Consider the following 27,343-nt stretch of genomic DNA (forward strand, 5'->3'; position numbering starts at 1 on the left):
GAGAAACCTAACTGTAAGTGGTTATGGGGAAGTGAATAATATGAGTGAGTGAGTGACAGTTGCTGAGGACAACCAGAAGCAGTGGATATGTGACCACAGTGTAGCAGGTATGGGAGAAACGGAGGAGTGAATGGGATCTTATATGTGACTTATAAAGGTCTCCCAGCAAGAGCAGGCTGGAGTGAGATTGGTGGGGTGAATCCGTTGGGGTCCACTATTTGACTTCACTGGGACTGTGGATGATGGCGCTAACTCACCAGTGGCCCCAGCTCAGAACTGACAGGTGGTGGATTCTAGACTCTTTGGGGATAATATGGGTTTCCGGAAATCAGGCCTAGAGATGTAGCATGCTGTCCACAGCAGTTGGGGACTCACTTGCGTAGAAGTAAGTAAAGGTAGAATGGATTATAGCTGTGGAATTCTGCAATAGGAGCTTCCTGAAGACTATACTTTTCTTAACATTGATGTTTTCCTGTGGTTAAGATAGGTAACTACCAGTAAGCCATCTGCCGTAATAGTAGCATCATTGTTTAAGGGTTTTCGATGGTTGTTTTCTTTTTTATTTAACAGTTTGTAAATTTTCTATTTCCTTTATAATTAATTTCACTAATTATTGAAATTTTTGAAACTGCAAATCTTAAAATAAATGTTAATATCAGCTGTATAAATCTTCCTGAAGCTATGTGAAATTATGGCCTGCATAGGTTTCCCATTGGTAGGTGTCGAAATTGTAAGCAATAATAAACAAATAAATTTATAATTGCACGACCTTGCATTGTGAGGTCATGTGGTCAAGGTTAGTTATCCATGGGTGGTGCCATAATGACGTTATAGTAAAGAGGCTGTGGCTTGCTGAAACATGGAGGGCAGCTTTTTAAGGTTACAGGCAACTTGTTACAATTGTAGTGGAATTTATAACAATTTTGGAGAAACGTGTTACTGTTCTGGGGCATCTTCTTGCTGTTTGGAGGACTTTATTGGCTGCAGGAGGGAGGAAAACTTGTTACAGTTTCACTGTAATATGGGGCAACTTGTTGGAGTTTTGCTGTAACAGGTAGGGCAGCCCCAGCAGCTGACACTTCCGGTAGATGACCCCTCCCAGTAGTTCACACCCTCTGTAGTTGACCGCCAGTGCACGTACGCATTGTCAGCTTCTGGAGTTACTACGCAATTTTAAGATCCAGTAGGTGAAATGCACTGTCAGGTTGTAGAATATATACTGCCAAGTTAAAGCACATACGTTGCCACTTTCTGGTTTTAGAATACTTTTCAGTTCTGAATGCCTATTTGTTTGTGTCAAGTGCCGCTGCCTTGCCCATCTAGCACTAAGAGCAGAAAATGACAAGCGTTCTGTAATGCAAGATAAAATTAAAATAACCTAGTATGGAAAACTTACAGAAAGATATAACTGCCATTTAAATGCGTAATACACTTTATTACACAATCTAGATTTCAGTCTTAAGTCATTATCAAGTGGTACAAATGTCAAAAATCATCTGACCTGTGTGGATTTTTAACATTTGTGACACTTGATGATGGCCTTAGACTGAAATCTACGTCGAGTAATAAAGTACATCACACAGTCAAATAGCGATTATACCTTCCTGTAAGTTAATATGACTGTGGCTACATATGAAGGAAAAATCACTCTAGAATGGAGTCACTATGATGTTAAGTTGACTTTGAAACTGAGTAGTTGAAAACATAGTAACACTTGTTTCTTACCAAAGCACATGTGTGTTACTACTATTGTGTGACAGCACATGCTTGATAAAGTTGATATCCTAACATGAGAGTTACTGTCAGGTCTGTCATTTTCAGCAGAACATTGCAAACGTTTTGTACTACAAGATAAAATTAATACCCTAGTATGGAGTCGCTGTAATGCGTGGATGATTTTGAACATGTAGCAGCCAGTTTTATACCTGTGCCAACTGTCTTATTAATGTTCAGTGTGCTCTTTCATCGAAGTATCATGTAGTTTACACTATCAGACAGCAGAAGGTAACAAAAATTTTCAACAGAAAGACGAAGTTAATACTCAAGTATGGGATCACTATAATTTTTTTCTGACCTTGATATCGGTTTTAGAGACGAGATTGTGAGGAATTTAGATGAAGGAATAACATTGTTTACTTTGGAAATTCTCATTGACAAGTGCACTTTAAGCTGTGGCTTAGATCATCAATATTTTTTACGAATGTAACGTGTGGTACAAAAATCGAACTATGCTTATATGCTAACCTGTAATTTATTTCTGTAGGGCAAATACGCGAGCAGCGTGTGTTGTGCTTGCAAAATGTGGTACAACAGTCGAACATTCGCCGTTGACAAGTGTGCTTAACCCATCAGTTTCATCAATAGTGGTAGTAGCCACACTATGAGTATTTTTTAAATCTTATTGAACATGTAAGTTATGACAGCAGTGGCCCATGTGTTTGTTCGAAAACTTGCATATTTTCGAAACATTACAATTTTGTTTTGCTGCAAAGGTCGAATTTTTGTTCGCAAAGAGATATGTAATTATATCTTCATATTCCGATAAGAAACATGTAAAGTGTGTGTGTGTGTGTGTGTGTGTGTGTGTGTGTGTGTGTGTATGCATGTGTGTTTTCTGTACTCAAAATCGTTACTTATTATGATAAATAATTTTAATTCATTGGCAAAGATTGTATTTTAGAGACTTATACTATTCATCTGTATTTTATTCCACGACCATCTTTGATCATGTTGTACTGCATGTAAAATTTACATATTATGTAGTTTTGTGTAGTTCTCCTTGCGTAATACAGTAGGATGTAGTTCAAGGTTATATCACAAAAAGTATCTCGTCAACATACCTTTATTCCACCCGAAAACATGCTTGGTCATTTTATTTGTCTTTTTTCAAGTTGTGCGTTTTTACAGTGTTTACAGTGTGTATTTTTATTAGATATTTGGCAATATTTAACAGCTGATTGTGGGAAATACAGTCTGTTAATGTTTTAGAGAGTCTTAGTATCTTAGTTCCGACTGGTAAATATTGCAGCTTTCTACGAAATTCGTTTTTGTACTTAACCTCAGTTAGACATGAATCATTTGCAATAAATGCAATAACTGCCAAACAACATCATCGATGATTATAATTTTCTGACCTTAATACAGTAGATGTTGAAAGTGACCACCATTCATTTGTTGGCACTTTTGGGCCTTGATCAGCAAGCTGCAGAAGGTGAATCGAAGCTTGACTGCTGGAACCGTTGCAATCAAATTCGAAATGTTCTGCTGCAGTTTTTGAAGTCTATGAGGGTCGTTGCTATACACATTACACTTGATGGCTCCTCACATAAAGTAATCGCACGTTGACAGATCAGGTGGCCTGGCTGATCAGCTATGGCGGCGACCAGACCAACATCTCTTAATATCTCTGTCAGGCGTGAAGACTGTGTAAATTTGCTCCAATGTTCGGCCGGCTGAATGGACAGTTGCTCCATCCTTTTGGAAGTAACAGTAGGTCAGGGGGTGTGGATATATGCATATACTGACATCCAATCGTATTCACACGTCCAGGCTACTGTTATTTGCCTCATTCTGTATAAGCACTGATTAGTTGGGAATGGAATTTTGATCCATCTTCCTAGATGATAGTGAAAGAGAGAATCTAACCATTCTGTTTCCTCAGTACAGAACACAATAGCTCTTGAATACTAAAATCAGGCGATTAATAAGGAAATCGAAGACATGGGCTCCCTTTATCATGTACAAACTATAGTCTATATTAACAACCATTAGAGAATTTATCCTCTTGGAACATTTCATTTCTACCTAGAAGCAATGACATCGTTAGCGAGTATGTGTAGCTAGCAGAAGTCTAAGGTCATTAGCACGCACCTCTCATATGCTTGTGACCACAAGAAACAGGTACAAACATATTATTGAGGTTGCACATTATGCTTGGATGAAGAGAATGTGGACTGCAAATTTTTCCTAGAGCTCTACACATTTAAACGTGGGTTACGATGAGAAAAGGACTAAAAGTAGGTTCGTCAGACATCAGGACACTGGTTTCGTTAATTCTAGACACTAAAATCAGTATGTCAAGTTCTGCCTTAGCTAGCTGCATTACTTTTATTATACCAGAACCGGTTTCCTGTTTGTGCTATTTAGAACATACTCCTGAACTACAACGCAAAAAAATGGTTCAAACGACTCTGAGCACTATGGGACTTAACTGCTGTGGTCATTAGTCCCCTAGAACTTAGAACTACTTAAACCTAACTAACCTAAGGACATCACACACACCCATGCCCGAGGCAGGATTCGAACCTGGGACCGTAGCAGCAGCGCGGCTCCAGACTGGAGCGCCTAGAACCGCACGGCCACCGCGGCCGGCAAACTACAACGCACTTTTTCACCACGCATAGTGGTACGTCTTTCGGCAGTTGTGTCTACCCAAACGTAGAAAGGAAATTTAGACTGTAGGTGTGAGCTGTAGATCTGTGATCGTAGACATGGACGCATCTACTTTATATACACGTAATCTCTGTCCTTGAGAGAACAATACACACAACGGTCACTGTTGTACTGACCGCTCAGAATGATTCTGCTGATATTAGAAACGAGGTAACAACAACAGACAAGCATGTTAGAGGGAACACATCTGTGCAAAGCTTCATCAGATTTTCCCCGTGGTTCCCATTTCGCGAATGATCGGACTTTACTTTCCAAACAGCCGTATTAATGATGTCGGTGTCCAGTGTTCAGCCTCGTTACACTGGTACCAGTTGATCCAGCAATGCGCTAACGTTCAGCGAGATGCCCACCTGGAACCGGAGATCTCCCAGTGGAGGCGTGGCGTAGGGGACTCCTCTGAAGGCGGCGTACGGCGTGCCCAGCTTGCTGATGACCACGCTGCCTCTCAGCACGCCCTGCTCCACTGTCACCAGCACGTCCTGAGCCTGTCAAAACGAGACAACACAACTTTAATGGCACATTTTACTTCTAGCTTCCTTGGTCCTAACCCTCTGGTACATATAATTCCGCGGCCAGAGTCAGTCGACATAAGACCCACAACAAGGCCGCTGCAACCGTGGCCGAAACGTCGGTTTTTTCCAGCAGCAGTAGTTTTTTACATTATGACGCAGTACCATACCCAGAAAACTTTTATGTCGCCTTTGGTACATGTTTTTCACTGCAGTGGATAGCTGTAAATGCCACTTGTCTGGCGTTTTCACTCAGTCATGAGGCTGCAAATGCATTTAGGGCACAAAACTAGTAAGGAGTGCCCACAGCACTGGGGTGTGTGCACTTGCAGTCTCAGGACTTACTGAAAACGCCAAAGATGCGACTATTAACAACTGTCCAGTGCAGTGGACGTTGTGCGCCACAGGACTAATAATGCCAAGCAAGACACGTGGTAAACGTTTTAGCATTTAGGTAAACGAGGAACACTTCAGTACCGAGGCATGCACATTAACTGACATACAGGGTGAAAAGTATTTAAACAGACAAACTCTGGGAGGTTGTAGGGGACATCAAAAAAAAAAAATGGCTCTAAGCACTATGGGACTCAACTTCTGAGGTCATTAGTCCCCTAGGACTTAGAACTAGTTAAACCTAACTAACCTAAGGACATCACAAACATCCATGCCCGAGGCAGGATTCGAACCTGCGACCGTAGCGGTCTTGCGGTTCCAGACTGCAGCGCCTTTAACCGCACGGCCACTTCGGCCGGCGGACATCAAAACAAATATTTTTCCCTAATGTCATTTTCTCCTATGAGGAGTATTTAAACTGGTAGAGGAAGATTTCTCTGGCGGCAAATTAATTAAACCAACAAACATTTCTCCATTTTTTTTGTGGCCAAGAGACAACACATTAACACAACCCAATTTCAATTACAGTACACTTTCAAAAATGCCTCCATTGACACGTAAACAAAGGTTACACCGTCGGATCATGTTCTGTCTGACACGGGCAAAAACCCCAGCAGTATCCTGAATTGTTCCTGCTGCTGCTACTATCGAGGCAACTAGATCCTCTTCTGATGCAACAGGAGTTGGGTAAACAAGGTTGCGCATCTCTCCCCTCAAAAAAAAAAAATCCAGAGGGGACATATCTGGGGATCGAGCAGGCCATGGTATAGGACCACCTCTCCCAATCCACGTTTCTGGGAACCGCCGGTCCAGGAATCGACGCGCACGACGACTGAAATGTGCCGGCGCCCCGTCATGTTGGAACCCCATACGTTGTCTTGTAGGGAGCGGAACGTCTTCCAGCAATTCTGGCAATGCTCTGGCGAGAAAATTGTAATATTATCTGCCATTTAATGGCCTGGGTAGCAGATACGGCCCAATTAAACAGTCCCCAACAACACCGACCCACACATTAACGAAGAACCGCACTTGATGAGCGCTAGTAACTGTGGAATGTGTGTTAACCTCACTCCAAACATGCGAATTGTGCATGTTGAAGACTCCATCACCCCCGAACGTTGCTTCATCGGTAAGCAACACAGAGGATGGGAATGTAGTATGCATTTCACACTGTTCTAGGTACCACTGCAAAAGCTGTGCTCTGGGTGGATGATCGACTGGTTTCAGGTTGTGGACACGCTGTAAGTGAAATGGACGTAACAATTGCTCTCGAAGGACTGTTTATACATTCGTTTGATTCGTCCCTATGTTACGTGCAATTGCGCGAGTGCTGATTGAAGGATCCCGCTCCACATGCTGTAAGACAGCTTCCTCAGATTGCAGCGTCCCTGTCCAGGTAATCTGCTAAATGACCCGGTCTCACGCAGACGTTGGTAAACAGCAGCGAAGGTCGTACGATGCGGGATACGGCGATTATCATATTGTTGTTGATAAAATCGCTGTGCAGCTCGTCCGTTGTGGTGCGCTACGTAGTACGCACCAACCATATCAGTGTACTCACTCCAGGTGTATCGCTCCATTATAGCTCAATTCTTTTATCTTGGCGGCTCGCGCAAGCCCGCCCAGACGCGGGAGATTGCTGCGTTGCCAGTTGCAAACAACGCACGCGCCAAGACAAGCAGCGCCATAGTATAGTACAGTTCGCAAACTTACGTTTAGGTGGGAGCGCGCAGTTTATGAAGTAAAGCCACCACGGCCGCATTAACCCTTTCGCTGCTACAGAGACGTGCTCCCCGCATTCCGCGCTGTGCGCGATTTTGTCATCACTGCACTGGTCCCCTGTGCAGACACATAGTGTTCCGACTGCTTTGACACACTTATCATTCGATTTCACAAAAACTATTTGGCCCAAAAATTTGATTTTTACACATCTTCGTGACTGAAACCTTCCCCCCATAAATGACTTAATTTTCTTTCGTTGTTCAACACAGTTATTGTGCAGCATTAAATGTAGCAAACCATTGCACGAAATTTTGAGGAGTTTGCAGAGGTAAAAGTCCATAGCGTATACTTTCGGTATGGTACCAAAACCGACGAATTTGTGGTCAAATTTGTTACAATTGAATGTCCCCTCCAAAGAGGAACTAATTTTCATTAGAATTTCTTTTGGCTCTGTGTGTCGTTTTCAAGAGATTTAAATGTCCCCAGTTAAAATGAACACCCTTTATAACATAAACAGTATTTATAAATTGGGAAATATTCCATCTTTAGCGACTGTAATAAAACTTGTATTTATCCCATAGTTAGTCGCTTTTTCTAAAACGTTCTGATTAAAACGAAGTTGGCGAAGTACACACAACTGAATTGTGGATGTAATAAAACATAGAAACTAAAATATATTGTCAGTGAGGCGCAGTGCGCAAACAATTTGTGTTTGTCACAACGGACAGCAAATACTTGCCAAAACATAGACCAGTCGACGAAAACATTGAATGTGATGTTGCCAAGGCAGTGAAGCAAAGAATTGCGTCAGACAATCAAGAGGCCGGCCGAAGTGGCCGCGCGGTTCTGGCGCTGCAGTCTGGAACCGCGAGACCGCTACGGTCGCAGGTTCGAATCCTGCCTCGGGCATGGATGTGTGTGATGTCCTTAGGTTAGTTACGTTTAACTAGTTCTAAGTTCTAGGGGAATAATGACCTCAGCAGTTGAGTCCCATAGTGCTCAGAGCCAGACAATCAAGTAGCTCGGCAACGTACGAGCCGAAATTCTGCTCTAAATAATACTTTTAATACTGTCACAAAAGAATACATCTCAATATGAATAGTAAGACAGCGATTGCGGAAGAGAAGATATACAAACAAAACAGGTAACATGAATACTGCATGTGTGCCTTTTCATTGTTTTTAATTGCTGTAAAAAGAAACATTGGAGGACAAAATTAGAAAAACCGAAAACTTATTATGATTTTAATGAAGAGACAAAGCAATAGAAATTTCAAAAAATTACATTCAAACGAATAAAATTCATGAAGTAAGACACTTCGATATTGTTTTTAAATAAACAAAATATTAAGCACCAAACTAAGTTTGAACTCAGAACCTTTTGCTCATCACCCAAACACCTTAACCATTACACTAACACAACTTGTCTTTCACCAAAAGTCCTTGAAGACTCTAAATTATTACGCAAAATACCGACAAACACTGTTGGTATGACTAGGAATTACTCACTTTTCGTCGAAGTACAATAGGAAATAAACAATTATCGCTGTTCTTTATTGCGAAAAAGCGGTTTGTGAGAATGATACAAACACCTTTCCTTGCTATCACCTGAATTAGGAGGTTTATTGCTTGTTTGGTTTAATTAATTAATAGAATATGAAGCAATTGGTATAAAGAATGTTTTTTTCCAAACTTTCTATAAAAGAAAGTCTGCTATCAAGAAATTACTTTTGTTCAATTACTTTATTTGTGAGTGAATGTTTCTAAAACTGAAGACACTCGTCTGTGCTCTGCACTGCAGTCGAGCTCTGGCAACGTTGTCGTTCCCTGTTCATTGGCTGACTGTGTTTTATGACGTCAGATGCGCAGAACAAACCTAAACTCGGCCGCCATCGTAAATGACGCGCACTATAGTAAACAGAGACAATGCACTACTCCACTGGTGGAGAGCAGTTGCCTACAAATGAAGAGCATAATACACCCTCTAACAGCTGAAGAGCGTAATACGGCTTCCACCGGTTTAAATAATCCTCATAGGAAAAAATTACACTAGGGAAAATTATTTGTTTGGATGTCCCCTACAACCTCCCAGAGTTTGTCGGTTTAAATACTTTTCACCCTTTATAATATCTACAGAATAACTTGGTGAAACGTGGGATAAACTCACTCATATACACTGCCGGTAAAAAATTAGTACACCCTTTTAGAGGTTTCCAGTCCACTCAAGATTTATTGTTGCATCAGTGCATATGGAGTACTTGAAATGATTACATTTGCAGATCAAGCGTTTCTGAGGTGCTGCATATCGACCCATGCTGGAACACCCATATTACTACGTGGTGTAGTCTCCAAATGCGGCAGTGCAGGCACTGACTCTGGCATCCAGTAAATCATACGAACGGCAAATACTGTCCTGGAGCAGGTTATTCGATGCCTGCTCGACCTGTTCAAGTAATTCTGTAGGAGCTGTTGGTCGACTGGTCGCACAAGCCACTTCTCAACCCACAATAATACCACACGTGCTAGAATGGAGACAATTTCGTTGTTCGTTCTGGCCAGGAAAGTTGCTGCACATCTTGTGGCGCACGTTCAGTTTCACGGTCAGTGTGTGGGCGAGCATTATCCTGCTGGAATAACACATTACCATCCCAGTGCGAGAACGGCAAAAGAACAGGTCTAATCACATTCTGCACGTATCGAGCGTTGGTTAGCATACCCTCTGGAAATACCGAAGGTGTAGCTTATCGGACCCCAAACCGTAAGATCTGGGATGGGGCCAGTACAGTTTGCGGGAATGCGCTCCGCGATTCGGCGCTCACGAAGTATACGTCGTACGCGGAAACGACCATCACTTGAGTGCAGGTAGAATCTGCTTCAGTGGCAGAAGATCACCCATGTCAACTTTCAAGTGATCCTCTGACGGCACCAGTCGAGCCGTGCACGTAGATGCTGTGGCGTGAGTGGAAAACTGGTTAAAGGTGTGCATGCCCGTAGTTCCAGTTCTAAACTACTAGCCATTAAAATTGTTACACCAAGAAGAAATGCAGATGATAAACGCGTATTCATTGGACAAATATATTATACTAGAACTGACATGTGATTATATTTTCACGCAATTTGGGTGCATAGATCCTGAGAAATCAGTACCCAGAACAACCACCTCTGGCCGTAATAACGACCTTGATTACGCCTAGGCATTGAGTCAGAGATTCGATGGCGTGCACAGGTACAGCTGCCCTTGAAGCTTCAACACGATAACACAGTTCATCAAGAGTAGTGACTGGCGTATTGTGACGAGCCAGTTGCTCTGCCACCATTGACCAGACGTTTTCAATTGGTGGGAGATCTGGAGAATGTGCTGGCCAGGGCAGCAGTCGAAAATTTTCTGTATCCAGAAAGGCCCGTACAGGACATGCAACATGCGGTCGTGCATTATCCTGCTGAAATGTAGGGTTTCGCAGGGATCGAATGAAGGGTAGAGCCACGGGTCGTAACACATGTGAAATGTAACGTCCACTGTTCAAAGTGCCGTCAATGCGAACAAGAGGTGACCGAGACGTGTAACCAATGGCACCCCATACCATCACGCCGGGTGATACGCCAGTATGGCGAAGACGAATACAATCTTTCAATGTGCATTCACCGCGATGTCGCCAAACACGGATGCGACCATCATGATGCTGTAAACAGAACCTGGATTCATCCGAAAAAATGACGTTTTGCCATTCGTGCACCCAGGTTCGTCGTTCAGTACACCATCACAAGCGCTCCTGTCTGTGATGCAGCGTCAAGGGTAACCGCAGCTGGTAGTCCATGCTGCTGCAAACGTCGTCGAACTGTTCGTGCAGATGGTTGTTGTCTTGTAAACGTCCCCATCTGTTGACTCAGGGATCGAGACGTGGCTACACGATCCGTTACAGCCATGCTGATAAGATGCCTGTCATCTCGACTGCTAGTGATACGAGGCCGTTGGGATCCAGCACGGCGTTCCGTATTACCCTCCTGAGCCCACCGATTCCATATTCTGCTAACAGTCATCGGATCTCGACCTACGCGAGCAGCAATGTTGCGATACGATAAACCGCAATCGCGATAGGCAACAATCCGACCTTTATCAAGTCGGAAATGTGATGGTACGCATTTCTCCTCCTTACACGAGGCATCACAACAACGTTTCACCTTGCAACGCCGGTCAGCTGCTGTTTGTGTATGAGAAACCGGTTGGAAACTTTCGTCACGTCAGCACGTTGTAGGTGTCGCCACCTGCGCCAAACTTGTGTGAGTGCTCTGAAAAGCTAATCATTTGCATATCACAGCATCTTGTTCCTGTAGGTTAAATTTGGCGTATGTGCCACGTCATCTTCGTGCTGTAGCAATTTTAATGGCCATTAGTGTAATAACTGGTTCGGAACAGTTCGTGTTGCCACGGCTAGGCTCGTAAGCCCTCTTATCTGTGATGTGGTAGCTCTACGATCTGCCACTGTTGCCCTTACAATACGATGATCCTGGCGGGCGTCTGTGCTGCGTGGACGTCCAGAACCACGTCTAAGGGTATGAGATTGTTCATGTGGCCACTAAACACAGAATCATTGCACAACTGAGGCAGCACTTTCAACTGGGTGGCATTTCTCTGAAAGGCCCATTCCCCTTACAGAAGATCACAGTTTGACACCTTTCAAACTTTCTCACTTGGCTATACGAAGCACGTGTGCGTCTCCGTAGCCTGCTTGTTTCTCACGTCTGTACAGCACTGAGCCTTCTGACTATACGCATTCCCAATTACAGGGAAGACGCAAATGGCGCCCTGGAAATTTCGTCACCACGCTATCTGTTGGCGGAAGACGCAGAAACCGTTATCAGTACACCTACTATACCTCAGGTGGCGTATGCCGTCATCAGATCAAGATCGACGGCGTCTTCCAGGTGTTCTAATTTTTTTTCCAGAAGTGTATACACTACCAATCATTAATTTCAGTAATACATGACTGCTATCTAGTATTTCAAATATGAACGTAAAAAACCTTATTACTCCAAAAAATATAATTATATATCCTTAAACACATATAATGCAAACAGAAAAATTAGATTTTACTTTCATCGAAGTATCCTCCCTTCGATTTAATAATCGTCTCACGAACTTGAGGCATATGGTCAATATGCAGTCCGAGTCTATATGATACCACACGTTCTTAACGACATTGCAGAGATGTTCCTTGCTTCTTACGTGAACTCTCCGTATACGTCTGTCCGCTTCGTCCCAGACCATTTCAGTAAGATTACTATTAAGGATTTGGGACGGCCACGCCGTATCTTTCAATCCCTTTTCCTTTGATGCAATGTACTTCTAACAGAACGCCGAACGATGTTTCGGGTCATTATCATCTCGAAATTTGAACCCTCTCCACATTAAGCGCAATCTACATGGTATCGAACGACAATGACGTACTCGTCTGCGGTGGTAATGCTTCTGCTCTATACACTCTTCTAGTTTCACAATGTTGATATCTCCTGAAAAACACTCCCAAACCATTATAGAACCACTACTGTGTTTAACTGTAGGTAGAATGCACTGCTGGGCCATTCTTTCTCCTTTAGATAGCCGAGCAAATGCCCTCCAAGGATTCATGAAATTTTCCTGGCGTCAAGAGTATTCCAAGTGGTTTTGGGATTGCAGCCGGATGACGTCGACTTTGTGCCACGATATTTCGGTTGACAACCTTTCAGCCATCTTCAGGTGAATGTTTTGCTCTGGACATTGCTAGTTCACATCGCCAACTTCATGCTAAAATTTGGCGCGGAGACGCGGCACTCGTTACGGTAATGCCCTCCTCGATTTTAGGTCCCTCCTCGAATACTGCTCCATCTGTGGCGCACAGGCGCATTACGGTGATACTACATGCGATTACGTTGATAATACATGAGCGCTCGTTGTCGGAATGAGGACGTGCGGTGTTAAAACTCAGATGGTAAATTAATAAAATTAATTGTCATTAGAAGTGTCACTAGCCATAAAATGTTCCCTTTCCGTAGACATTAGAGAAATCACCGGGTCCCACGCCTTATCCAGGTGAATGCCGCCATCACTATTAATAAAATCTTCTGCCTTCCGTGTTTCCATCAATTTCTTTTTAACTATATATCTGAAGGATCTCCTCGAAGACAAGATTTCCGTGGCAGAATAAGCCATAGAAAATTCTGTAGAAATACAGTGTTCGGCTAAGTCTAACATACTGGGCTGCGAAAGGCGAGTATGGAGAACGCGTTCAACGCACCTGTTAGGTGCTGTGCGTTTTGTCTGATCAATGATCAATGTCACAGTGGCAAGGTATTCCACAGGTTTCAGCCTTCCACAATCACAGATTGTCCGTTACTGAGCTGAGAAGAGCAGAAATGTTTGTTTGTAGGTGGCCGGAAGGTAACTTTCACATAATAAGTTATTTCCTTAGGTTTCTTCCTAATTTCGAAGAAATTTCGTCAAAGAGTAGCTTGAATTGTTGTCAAAACATCCTGAGTCTCGGGTACGAACCGAGACACTTCCTACATTAGGAATAAAAATCATCAGCAGCCGAAGACCTCCAACATAAGAAGTCACCCTGGTTCTGCTAACGGCCTTGTTGACAAACTGCCTGTCTCGGGTTCTTCGGCCGACGTTCATCTAATGATTTTTCTGACGTTTCGCCAGCACGAGTGGCTGGCATTGTCAAAGCTTCACCCTCCATTGCCGGTGGTGAACTGGAGCCGAGCTCGCGGGCGCAGACCATATGTACCTGGCGCGCCAACGTCCGAGGGCTTCTCCGCGGTCATTTCCGGTGCGGTTCTCCTCTTGCAAGTGGGTCTCTTTTCTCCTTCGCCGATCTAAGACACTCTTTGATCGGCGAAGGAGAAAAGAGACCCACTTGCAATGTCGGGAATATACCGTATACCATGCACATGCGGAAAAGTTTATGTCGGAATGACTGGACGATCCATCAACACCAGGATCAAAGAGCATAAGCGACATTGCAGGTTGGGGCAGGTGGAGAAATCGGCCGTGGCAGAGCACGCACTGAATGAGATCGACCACGTAATAAAATTCGCCGACACGGAAGTTCTGGCTGTAGAGAAGCATTATCACACGCGCTTGTCCAGAGAAGCTGTAGAAATACAAAAACACGCGAACAGTTTCAACAAGAAAGAGGAAAGCCTTAAGGTCAACGGATCCTGGCTTCCCGTACTGCAGCGAACGACCGTCGCAGGTAGCAAGAGGAGAACCGCACCGGAAATGACCGCGAAGCCCTCGGACGTTGGCGCGCCAGGTACATATAGTCTGCGCCAGCGAGCTCGGCTCCAGTTCACCACTGGCAATGGAGGGTGAAGCTTTGACAATGCCAGCCACTCGTGCTGGCGAAACGTCAGAAAAATCATTAGATGAACGTCGGCCGAAGAACCCGAGACAGAAGCCAATAGGCAGTTTGTCAACAAGTGGCCAAGAAAGCCTTAACAATTTTGTATAACGGCCTTGTCTAAGAGACCAAAGGAGCGGACAGAGTTTCAGGGCAGTCTCTTGTTCTTGGGCTGGGAAACTTCGCTATCAGGCGAAAGAATAAACAATGATCAATGGCATGAGGGTGCGGAGGGCAATGGAAACACCTGCGTTGAAGACATGTAAGGTGTAATCACAGGACAAGCGACCTGTAACTGAAAAAGTGTCATAATGACCTCTCCATCGGCAAAAGATTACGGAACAGTGTCCCATTCGGATCTCTGGGAGGGGACTGGTAAGGAGGAAGCGAACATGAGAATAAGATGGAACAACCAACGAAAGGGTAACATTCTGCGAGTCGGAGCGTGGAATGTAATAAGCCTGAACGTGATAGGAAGGCTAGAAAATCTCAAAATGGAAATGCAGAGGCTCAATCGAGATACAGAAGTGGTCAGAGAAGTAAAATGGAAAGAAAAATAAGGATTTCTGGTTAGGCAAATATAGGGTGATAACAACAGCAGCAGAAAAAGTATAACGCCAGTATAATTCGTCATGAATAGGAAGACTGGGTAGAGAATGAGTTACTATGTACAGTTCAGTGACGGGGTTGTTTCCATAAAATTCGACAGAAAACGGCCACAACAATATTTCAGGTGTACATGCCAATTTCGCAAGGAGGAAATGAAGAGACAGAGAAAATAAACGAGGGTATTGCACGGGTAATTCGGTACGTAAAGGGAGATGATAATCTAAGAATCACGGGGGTTGGAACGCGGTTGTAGGAGAAAGAATTCAAGAAGGGTGACGGGAAAATATGGGCATGCCAGAAGGAATGAGATAGGAGGAAGGCTAATCGAACTCTGCAATAATTTTCAGATGGTAACAGCGAATACTCTGTTCTAGAATCACAAGAGCAGCATGTGTAATTGGAAAGGGCGCAAAGACATGAAAAGATTCCAAGTGGATTACATAATGGGCAGAGTCAGATTCAGAAATGAGACATTGCCATGTATGATGTACCCAGGAGCAGACAGAGACTAAAATCACAATTTAGCAATAATGAACAGTAGGCTGAAGTTCAAGATAATCGTCCGGATGAATCTATGTGGAAGGTAATGGGATACTGAGCCCGCCCGGCTAGTTGCGAAGTCTAACTCGCTGCTTCTCGAGCGGGATGGCGTGCCGGTCGCCGGCACGAATCCGCTCGGCGGATTAATGTCGAAGTCCGGTGTGCCAGCCAGCCTGTGGATGGTTTTTAAGGCGGTTTTCCATCTGCCTGGGCTAATGCGGGCTGGTCCCCGCTATTCCACCTCAGGTACACTATGTCGGCGATTGATGCGCCAACTCTGTCTCCACGTACGCTTATACCATAATTAGTCTACCATGCAAACATTTGGGGTTACACTCGTCTGGTATGGGACGTTCCTGGGGGGTCCACTTTGGGCCGAACCGCACAATAACTCTGGGTTCGGTGAGGGGCAGCGGTGGGGTGGGTAGACTGCTGTAGCCTGTTGTGGGGTTGTGAACCACAGAGGGCTACGGCGGGGACGAAGTCTAACCGTCGTTTCTAGATCCACAGTTCAATACACAATACACACAGTATAATGGGATACTGAAGTACTGAGAACCGATGAAACTCGCTTGAAGTTCTCCAAGTGTGTGGACATTACGATAAGCAATATCACAGTAGGAAAGAGCAATCGCGGATGCTGGACAAGCAACAGGAAGGTAACTGCCAAGAAACCTTGGCTAATAGAAGAAATACTTCAACTGATAGATGAAAAAATTAAGGATGAGTACAAAAATCTTCAGGGGAAGACTGGAATACTGCAATATAAATCACTTAGGAATGAAATAAACAGGAAGTACAGGAAAACCAAGGTGAAATGGGTGCAGAAAAAATGTGAAGAATCGAGAAAAAATGATTGTTAGAAGGGTTGACACAGAAAAGGTTGACACAGCTTATAGGAAAGTCAAAACGATCTTCGATGAAATTAAAAGTAAGGACGGCAAAATTAAGTGTGCATTGGGAATCCCATTGCTGAACACAGAAGAGAGTGCGAATAGATGGAAAGAGACACTGAAGGCCTCTATCACTGATAACTGTATAGAAGAAGAAATTGGAGACGATATCGACGACATAGGAGACCCAATATTAGTGTCTATGACGTGTCGAGAGGCACATTAGCTCTACCCGCGGCTGGAGATTCATGCTTGGCTTCGTGTAGTGCTGGAGTCGCGAGACAGCCCTGAGCACCGCTGGGGCTATGGTGTGACAGGGAGCACAGCGGACAAGTCAGTTGACGCGAGTGGAACGAACAGAATCTTCTGGAGGCCAGATCCGTCGCCATGGTGTAAGCGGAGGACAAGCCTGTGGTGCCTCGACAGGAGCCTTAATGACGCATCGAGCGAGGTGTCCCTAACGTCGGGCTGGACCCGAAGGAGATGGAATGAGTCAGTTGCTGCACGGAGACGAACGAGACACCCTCTTCAAGCTGGTACGCCATGGAGCTGCCAACGGGACATCGCTGACGTTCAGCATGGAGTATGGCTACAGTGTGGGCAAGAACTGCCCTGTGGAGCGGCTAGCGTCTTTCCCTGGGACAGAGGACAGTGATTCCATATGAGGAGGAGACGGGGGCTTCTGCATTTCGAGGGGAGCGCTCCTTACTTGCTTTAGTAGCCGACAGTTGCATCATGGACGTCAAGTGATACAATATACGAGGTCTGTTCGGAAAGTAAGGAACGAGCGGTCGCGAAATGGTAATCACAGTGAAGATTCGATTGCGCTTTGAACATATGTGTTGGGCAGTGTCTTTAGTATGCCACCAGATAGCGTCACGTAACTCCTTTCAGTTCTGAGCGCACAACGAGTGCGTGAAAATGCCCAGAAATTAGTGTGTCCCACAATGCCCAGATAATTCGACCTGTTTCACGCGACCCCACATAACGTAACGGTCATACATTTCCTTCTTCATGACAGTTCCCGGGTGCATACTGCAGGGGAATGGAGATGCTCCTGTAGCGTTTTCGATGGGAAATGTTTGATCACCATCCAGTCATCCCGGCCTTGTCTCGTTGTGGTTTTCATCTCTGGTCGGGTTAACGGCTGCCTATTAAGACAACATTTTGGCATAGACAACGAGCTGCAGTCCAGCGTAGAAAATTGTCGAACTGCCTTCTGTACTGGAAAGCTGGTGCAACGCTATGACACATGTCTAAGTTGGAGCAGCGGCTATGTAGAGAAGTAGCTGGAAGGTATAGCTGTTGCAAATAAAAGAATTTTGATTTTCACTGTGGTTTCTATTTTGCGACCTATCGTCCTTTAGTTTCCTAATAGCTCTCGTACTGAACAGTTACAGTATCAACCCAACTGTTACAGGCATGCTGATGCTGTCCGAGAAGCCACCGGTACCCAGCTGCAGCTGCCGAGTCATACCGCCCCACAATGTCAATGGTATCCGCCTTGTCGCCTGTAGCAGGCAGGAAGAAAACCGCTACTGTTCTTAGAACCCGAAAAGCGACTACTGCGCTTACAACTCGACCCAACTATCGCATAGGTTTTTTCCCCTTGGCTCTTGCCTTGGCACTCCCTCCCCCCCCCCCACCCCAACCCCTCACCCGGCCAATCAAACCGCTACCCTTCGTCCAGCTTTCGACCCAATCTATCTCAAGATGAGAGAGTATTAATACACATCTTTCCAGACCTCACTTAGTGAAAACTAAACAATACGCTGAGGTGACAGTAGAACTTTAGTGTTGGCCATCATGCCGGTGTGGCCGTGAAGGGGCTCCACTCCCTCCCTATACACACGAAAAATCCATGTTTACAGTGCGATGTGTTATGATTGTTCTGTGATGGCACACCGAGCGCGCGAATATGTTCTCTAAAAGTGAGAACCAACTTGATTTCGTTAACAACACCCCATGAGTGTGGTTGATTTGTACGTTTTCTGGTAGAGAAGATGATGTTGCCTTTAGGAGCCTGTGAGCGTGATATTGTTTTGGTTTGAGTGAATCATTATTATGTTTCATTTTAGAGAAGCATGTATTGTGATGTACGGTATGCATAGGCGGTTCTGTAGACAGCGGACAGTAGCTTTTCGTTGTGCCTAGTTGTTGTTGGGAGTAACCCTAGATCAATCCTTAGCTGCATGTTTTGTGGATGGTCTTAATTCTGTTAATAGTTGCCTTACTGTCCTACAATTAATTGTTGAACCTACATTTATTGTATTTTCCTGTGGACAATGACCATATATTGTTTTTATTACTGATGTTGCCCCACTGTCTTGGGAATAGTTTCATTTGAATCCTGTTTCACTGAATTCTTTAACTTTACTCAGACAGTAATTTAAGTGTTGTTCTCTTGACTGAGCACCGTATTCAGAAATAACTTGTGCTACATGTTAAGTTGTGTTTAACTGTTACTGTTCTGCTGAGCCGGCTGTTGTGGCCGAGCGGTTCTAGGCGCTTCAGTTCGGAACCGTGCTGCTGCTGCGGTCGTGGTTCGAATCCTGCCTCGAGCATGGATGTGTATGATGTCCTTAGGTTAGTTAGGTTTAAGTAGTTCTAAGTCTAGGGGACCAATGACCTCAGATGTTAAGTCCCATATTGCTTAGAGCCATTTGAACCATTTGTTCTGCTGACCAGAAGATTTTATGGTTAATAAATTGGTTGTTGAATTGAGCCCAAGCAAACACAACCCCCGGCCCGTACATAGCTCCACGCAAATCCTACGCTACAAGTCAGGGTTTAAATGAGGTTTGGAAGATTTGATGTCAAATATGGTGGAAACAACAGATAACATTCCTTCGTAATTTCTAAAATCAATGAAGGTATTGTCAAGAGGTACGTAGCATCAGTGAGATTCGCGACTTACCATCTGACTTCCAAGAAATATCAACGATAGCATTACGAAGATAGCAAGGACAGTTACGTGCCGGAATCATCGCACAATCAGCGTAACGGCTCATTTATCCAAGCTGCTGGCAAGAATAACACAAGAACAGGAAAGAAAAATGAAGATCAGTCAGATGATCATCGGTTTGGCTTTGTGAAAGGTAAAGGCACCAGAGAGGCAGATCTGACTATGACCATGATAACGGAAGCAACAATGAAGGAACATGAAAACACACTCTTCGGATTTGACTGTCTAGAAAAAAATGTTAGAGAGAGTAAAATGTTCGAAATTCTGAGTAAAATAGGCATAAGTTATAGGAAAAGCCGGTAATAAGCAGTATATACGAGACTCAAATGGGAAAAATAGGACTGGAAGACCAGCAACGAAGTGCTCAGTAAATACGGTGTAACACTGTGATGCAGTCTTTCGCCCCTACCGTTCAATCTATACGTCCAAGAAGCATTTATGGAAATAAAAGAAAGATTCAAGAGTGATATTAAAATTTAGAATGAAATGATATCAATGATAAAATTCGCTGATGACATTGCTATCCTCAGCGAAAGTGAAGACGAACTACAATATCTGTTGAATGGAATGAACGGTCTGACTACAGAAAATAGAAGAGAGTAAACGGAAGAAAACCAAAAGTAATTGGTAGAAGCTGAACATCAAAGTTGATGATCACGAAGGAGACGAAGTTAAAGAATTCTGCCACCCTGAAAGCAACCCGTGACGGACAGAGAAAGGAGGAACGAAAAGAAGACAAGAAAAGGCGAAGCGGCATTCCTGGCCAAGCGAAGTGTACAGGTATCAAACACAGGCCTTAATTTGAGGAATTACTTTCTAAGAATGTACGTTTGGAACACAGCATTGTATGATGGTGAAACACGGACTGTGGGAAAACCAGGACAGAATTGATGCACTTGAAATGTGTTACTACAGAAGAATGTTGGAAATTAGGTGAATCGATATGGAATGAGGAGGTTCTTCGCAGAATCCGCGAGGAAAGGAATATGTGGAAAACACTGACAAGAAGAAGATACAGGATGACAGGACATCTCTTTCGACACCAGGGAATAACTCCCGTGGTACAACAGGGTAAAAGATATAGAGGAAGATAGAGATTGAAATACACCCATCAAATAATTGAGGACGTAGGCTGCAAGTGCTGCTCTGAAATGAAGAGGTTGGCAAAGGAAAGGAATTCTTGGCGAGTCCCTTCAGACCAGTGAGAATAGTGATGTTAATAAAAAATGTGTAACTCCCTCAACCTTTTATAGTAATTCTTAACAGGAAAAATAAGTTTTGTGTATGGATCCACAAAAATTATACAGTTAGAATAAAACTTTTTAAATAATTATTTTATGTAATTTAAAACGAAATACAGATTGCCCTTAATAGAACCAAATACGCAAACGTAACAAACAATCCTACGTTTACAAGTGTGAACAAATAAGACTGCGAGAAAAAGCAAGTAGCATAACATTCTTGTACAAACTGCTACTAAATATTCCTACATACATAACGATATTGAAAACAGTATTAATAAAAACAATAGTTAAGCTGATGTTACATTCAGGGTTGTACCTCAAAATTGGTCACTGAGTACCGCGACGGGAATACAGTTGAATGTGCTAAAGATGAGCGGTGCTCAAGTTGCCAACAGAACATCAAAGCGCTGAAGTCCAGGAACGAGGCCGTATTATATTTAAACCTCCACTTGCTCACCGAAAAGGCCGATTCAATGAACCTTGCAATATGTGATCAGATGACAAAACTGCTTAAAACATGTTGCGTGACCATCGGAGAAATATGTACCGACCGTAATGCTTACATATAATTTCAGCATTTTCAAGCAGTTGGCCCTGCTCTCGCCTTGCATCACTCTTCTCACGACTGTTGGATGGTGACTGCCTCCCACGAATCTTACTGTCCTTTGTGGATCCATACACAAAACTTATTTTTCCTGTTAAGAATTACTATAAAAGGTTGAGGTAGTTACACATTTTTTATTAACATTACTATTCTCACTGGTCTGAAGGGACTCGCCAAGAATTCCTTTCCTTTGCCAACCTCTTCATTTCAGAGCAGCACTTGCAGCCTACGTCCTCAATTATTTGATGGGTGTATTTCCGTCTCTATCTTCCTCTATATCTTTTACCCTGTTGTACCACGGGAGTTATTCCCTGGTGTCGAAAGAGATGTCCTGTCATCCTCTATCTTCTTCTTGTCAGTGTTTTCCACATATTCCTTTCCTCGCGGATGTTGTGTCAGGGGCACCGGACTATGGCATGGCTGTGCGGCAAATGGGGATTTAAGAAGTTATATGTGTGATGTCTGTTCTTTGGAACATGTCAGAAAGAACAGAGACAATTCTGATCCTGCACCTGTTATCAAATCAAGACACGAAGGAATTACGACATGTAGCTGCTAGTGCGCATTGATTTCCATTAATGGGGAAAATTTATGCTGTATCGGGATTCGAACTCGAGTCTGTTGCTTAATATGTAGATGCACTCATCACTGAGCCATGCGGACACAGTGGTCATCGCTGCTGCCCAGACTACCCTAGCACGTCTCCCGTCAGACCCAAATTCTCAACTTACCCACACACTACTGACGTAGTACCCCTGCCCATTACCCTCATTACTCGCGGCGTTCCTCCGATTCCCGTAAGAGCTCGACCGTCGTGGGCAGTTGCACTGAAAGAATCACTGGCCGGTCTCGACTTAACCCTTTCGTGGTTGATGGGTCATATATGTCCCACTAACTTTGAGCGCCTGTTCGAGTGTCGGGATATATGTCACCCAGCTCTGCATGGTGCTGCCATCTAGGGACGACTGTACTGAACCCGAGAAGAAATCGGGACTGCACTGCAAAGGCAATAGAGAAGGCGGTGAGCAGACATTATTTGTAAAGTTATTTAACGGTTTGAAATATAATGTGATGCTGTTTTATTCCTTTCCACACTGAAAATAATACAGTTAAAGCTTGCTATTAATGAATTATCATTACTACTTTGCAGATACTGAAAGACAGTGAGATTCTCCATTATCTTTTCTCGCTGCCAGATGATCCTGAGGATTCGGAAGCTGAAGCTGATTATCTTGAAGAGGACAATACTTCCGATGCAGAGTCATCTAGAAGTGGTATGCCACATGACGTATCAGAAAATCGAACAGCAGGTGGTAGTTCAGACATTTCACAAACAACAAATAACACTGACAGTAGAATTGAAAATGTCTTTCCTGATATTTTCGCTGATGAGAACTCTTATGAAAAGGCTGAACATAATGCATGTGTTATAATCACTGAAGAGACAGGAGATCAAGATGTAAGTGATTCTGACAGTGATTGGGGTGATGATACTACATGTTTTGAAAACACTGTGATTCTGTGTATGGAGCCAAAATCGAAAGTAGATTTCAGTGTAACAGACAGTGAATGTGTTTATTTTGAGAAACTTTTTTGCAGAAACATTATGGAGCACATATGATTTCAAACAAATTTATATGCTGCTCAGAAGAAGTGTCAAATGGAAAGAAATAACTGTTCCTGAAGTGAAGGCATTCATAGGGATGCTCATAATAATGGGTATCCATCAACTACCAGCAGCTGACAGTTACTGGAGTTCAGATCCAATGTTGAAAGTGATTTCAGTTTCAAACGTCATGACACTGTCAAGATACAAGAAAATCGTACAGAACCTGCACTGCAATGACAACAGTGTTATTCTTCCTCCAAAAACAGATCCAAACTATGACAAACTTTATAAAATTAGACCCATTATTACAGCACTAAACAAAAACTGTTTAGCAGTATATGAGCCACTTCTACATTAGCAGTAGACGAATCAATGGTGGCATTCAAGGGACGTACGTCTCTCAAACAGTATATGCCCATGAAGCCAACAAAGAGGGGCTACAAAATTTGGTGTCTTGCCGACTCGAAAAGCAGTTTTGTTTCAAATTTTGAAGTGTACACTGGTAAATAGAGCACCCCAATACAAGACTTCAAGAATTATCAGATGTGTGAACGATTGGTTCTGGAACTGTGTCAACCATTTTTTTTTACACAGGCAGAATCAATGTTTTCGATAATTTCTTCACAACTTACAAGTTGATGAAAGGACTGAGGAACAAAGGCCTCTATAGTTGTGGAACTGTAAGAGGAAAGAGGAAAGGACTACCAGGAATATTAGAAAACAAAAAAAGTGATCTCAAACTTGGAGAGTTTCAGTTTGCAGTAAAGTGTGGTGTAGCTGCTGTGAAATGGCAGGACAACAAAGCAGTTTGCCTTCTTTCCACATACAACAATCCAAAAGATGTCAAATTTATTGAAAGGAAACTGAAAGATGGCTCTAAGGTAACTGTACCCTGTCCTGAAGTAGTAAGTCATTACAATAACACAATGGGCGGCGCTGACCGATTTGATCAGCTACGTGAAAGATATATGGTAGGCAGACGATCCATAAAATGGTGGCTTCTACTATTCAATTTTTTTCTTGATCTGGCTATTATCAACTCTTCATGGTTCATGGGACATATGTGTCCCACTTCCTGTTGTGAAAAAATGGAGAATTTAAAAAATATTTTGGTGGTGAAAATATAATAATGGGACTGAAAAGAAACCATTATCACCTTAATTTTTTAAAAATCTGTAAAAAATGAATTTTATCCATGAAAGGGTTAATTGTATGAGTGGCGACTGCTCTTTGGGTCTGGCGGAAGGGGTGTTAGGGTAATCCGTACAGGTGTGATAATCAATGTGTTCACATGGCTCAGTGACCGGAACATCTGCCTAGTAATCAGGAGACCTGGGTTCGAATTCCGGTCTGGCACAAAGTTTCAACTTCGCCCATTGATAAAAATCAATGTTCACAAACAGGTCCACGTCGTAATTCCTTTGTATCTTGAATTTAAGAAGTACCGAAAGTGAGATACAGAGTTATTCAACGGTAGCATTACTGAACAGCACGGAAATACCCTATATATGCGGTAGTAGTAGGAGTGACTAACTTGCACAGTATCGGATGGGAAACATACCATACTGGCTATAAGGACGAACATTCTTGCTGATTAATACTGCCTCAAACAACTAGTCCTACAACTCAATCGCGAAAGAAATATTTTAGGCCCCCTGGCTACAAACGGAGTCAATATTTTCGAGATTTTTACAATGACAGAAGGATTGGCGACCGTGGTTCTATTGCAATAATAATGGTTACCATTGGCAAAGGGCTCATCAAGAATGCTTGGTTGAGCTGACCGGCTGTCACTGAAAACTTGTATAAAGGAGGAACTGAGAATTTTTAGTACAAACTGCTACACTCGCTGCAACAGAGAGTACTGGGAAATGCAGAAAATTTAAAACCAGCTCATAAGATGGGCCATCCATGAAGACTAATGTCAGATCCTGGTCAAAGATCTGTCAATTTTGGAAGTTCACCTCATATATAAATTCACTGAACGGATCTAAATTTCCCACAGCATCTTAGGTGGATCTGTATGATTATGAAATTGAAAACAGTAGAGCATTCCGTAGCACTCGAAGAGAGTGATGTATCAGCCCGTAAGTAAAGGAACTTTCTCAGTTGGAGAGATTGAGTTGCAAAAGCCAGAATTTTTATTTACACCAAGCCCAACGTAAAGTGTAATGTACATTGCACTGCAACAACTATTTCAGATGTAACTGCAAGTCTCAGCGTATTATGTTTTTACAACATGAACGTTTTGATTATGTATAAAGATTAGTGTCAGGTGGTTTGTTCTGAATCTATTTTTGTAATAAATATACAAAAAGGCTTGCTTACCACAACGGCCGAGACCACCACAGAGAAAAGGAACCAAGCCAAACGCGCGGACATGTCAGTTGGTTTCAGCTCTTTCCACGGATAAGATTGACAGCGTCAGCATCGAACTCTTATAGTAACTTTCCCCACTCCAAGTCCTTTAATATCGGCTTGTTCACTAATCTCAGAATGTCTTGAGTATTACAAAACTGCTCCATTTACTGATTTAGACCAAACTGTTCCAAGCGTGATATGATAAGCGTGCCGTTGGATAACAGACAGATAACACTCGCTTTCTTTCATTCCCGCGAGGTGTGATCACCCGCTGTGGCTATTGCCTCACGTCACAACTTACATTCTTGCGATGAGAATATATTGATGGGCGTTTTCCGTTGGTTCACCGAACAACAAGTAACTACTGCATTCATAGGAGAACGGTATTATGTCACCAGGGGAAATAGTGATGTATTGTAATTTTATAAAAAAAACTCAGCCTAGATCATAATTTTATTGATGTGACAAGTTTCGGCTAAATTTGGGCATGTTCATATTTACAGTGAATTAATGAAAAGAAGAAACAAAAAAAGCTATTACCTATCATGCAAAATATTTGAAAGAAGTACGTGAAAGGAAACGCAGATTTACCAGGTTCCCTAAAATATGCAGAGTAGTTCCGCTGATATGTGTCATCAACACTGAGTCAGCATGAATGGCTCAGCAATTTTATACGAAATGGAAATAACGACGGAACAATGTCGTTACTATCCAAAAAAAAAAAAAAATGGTTCAAATGGCTCTGAGCACTATGGGACTCAACTTCTGAGGTCATTAGTCCCCTAGAACTTAGAACTACTTAAACCTAAGGACATCACACACATCCATGCCCGAGGCAGGATTCGAACCTGCGACCGTAGCAGTCGCGCGGTTCCGGACTGAGCGCCTAGAACCGCTAGACCACCGCGGCCGGCTTACTATCCAAAAGATTAACTATAAACTATATACAGGGTAGTCGGAAATTCCCGTTACAGACTTCTAGGACTTGTAGAGGGGATTGAGTACATCGTATTTCGAATAGGAACCCATGTCCGGAAACGTCATCCAACGAGACTACAGAGCGTCAAAGCTACAAAAAAAAAAAAAAAAAAAAAAAAAAAAAAAAAAAAATGGTTCTGAGCACTATGGGACTCAACTGCTGTGGTTATCAGTCCCCTAGAACTTAGAACTACTTAAACCTAACTAACCTAAGGACATCACACACACCCATGCCCGAGGCAGGATTCGAACCTGCGACCGTAGCAGTCGCACGGTTCCGGACTGCGCGCCTAGAACCGCGAGACCACCGCGGCCGGCGTCAAAGTTACAGGCGCGGGCGTCTGTAAATGTATGTATACACGGGGTGTTTCCGTGATGATGTTACAGACATTCTAGGATGATGGAGAACGATAAATGTATTAATTTGAAGTAAGGATCCCTGTACCGAGACGAAAGTTATCAACGAAAACCGTTCTGATACCTCTGACAGTTGAATACATGTACCGGTTCTTGTGTTTCGAAGAGTGTAGGGTTGGTAACTTTCAGTGGTGGTAGTGTGGACAAAAACTAGAAAAAATATCCAGTAAACGTGGTCTCTAAAGTGCGTACCTTAATAGCTATGAAAACTTGCGCAATAGAGGAGATGTGTTTCACATTAGCGAAGATGAACGAATGGTCATAGCTCCTCAGGTATCCAATTTAGAGCCCACTTTTATTGGAAATTTTTTCTAGTTTATGTCCGCACTACCACCATTGAAAGTTATCAACCCTACACTCTTCGCAACACAGGAACCGGTACATTTATTCAACTGTCAGAGCTATCAGAACAGTTTTAGTTTATAACTTTCGACTCGTTCGTTTCCGGTACAGGGATCCTTACTTTCAAATTAATACATTTATCGTTCTCCATCATCCTAGAAAGTCTGTAACATAATCACCGAATCACTCCGTGTATACGTACATTTACAGACGCCCGCGCCTATAACTTTGACGATCTGTAGTCTCGTTGGATGATATTTTCGGACACGGGTTCCTATTCAAAATACAATGTACTCACTCCCCTCTACAAGTCCTAGAAGTTTG

At 43.2% G+C, this 27,343-nt stretch overlaps 1 protein-coding gene across 1 annotated transcript in view; it reads right to left on the minus strand.

Moving 5' to 3' along the window:
- Positions 1–25,407, minus strand: part of LOC126234650 (acetylcholinesterase-like) — a 109,775-nt gene extending 84,368 nt beyond the window's left edge. Inside the window, exons 1-2 of the mRNA XM_049943381.1 lie at positions 25,250–25,407; positions 4,803–4,937 (exon numbers count right to left, since the gene is read on the minus strand). Of these exons, the coding sequence (XP_049799338.1) occupies positions 4,803–4,937; positions 25,250–25,303 (189 nt within the window). The 5' untranslated portion in view covers positions 25,304–25,407. The remainder of the gene's footprint in view (positions 1–4,802; positions 4,938–25,249) is intronic.
- Positions 25,408–27,343: the final 1,936 nt, after the last annotated feature.

The sequence above is a fragment of the Schistocerca nitens genome, chromosome 2 (genome assembly GCF_023898315.1).
Source record: "Schistocerca nitens isolate TAMUIC-IGC-003100 chromosome 2, iqSchNite1.1, whole genome shotgun sequence".
In the NCBI taxonomy this organism is placed as follows: domain Eukaryota; kingdom Metazoa; phylum Arthropoda; class Insecta; order Orthoptera; family Acrididae; genus Schistocerca; species Schistocerca nitens.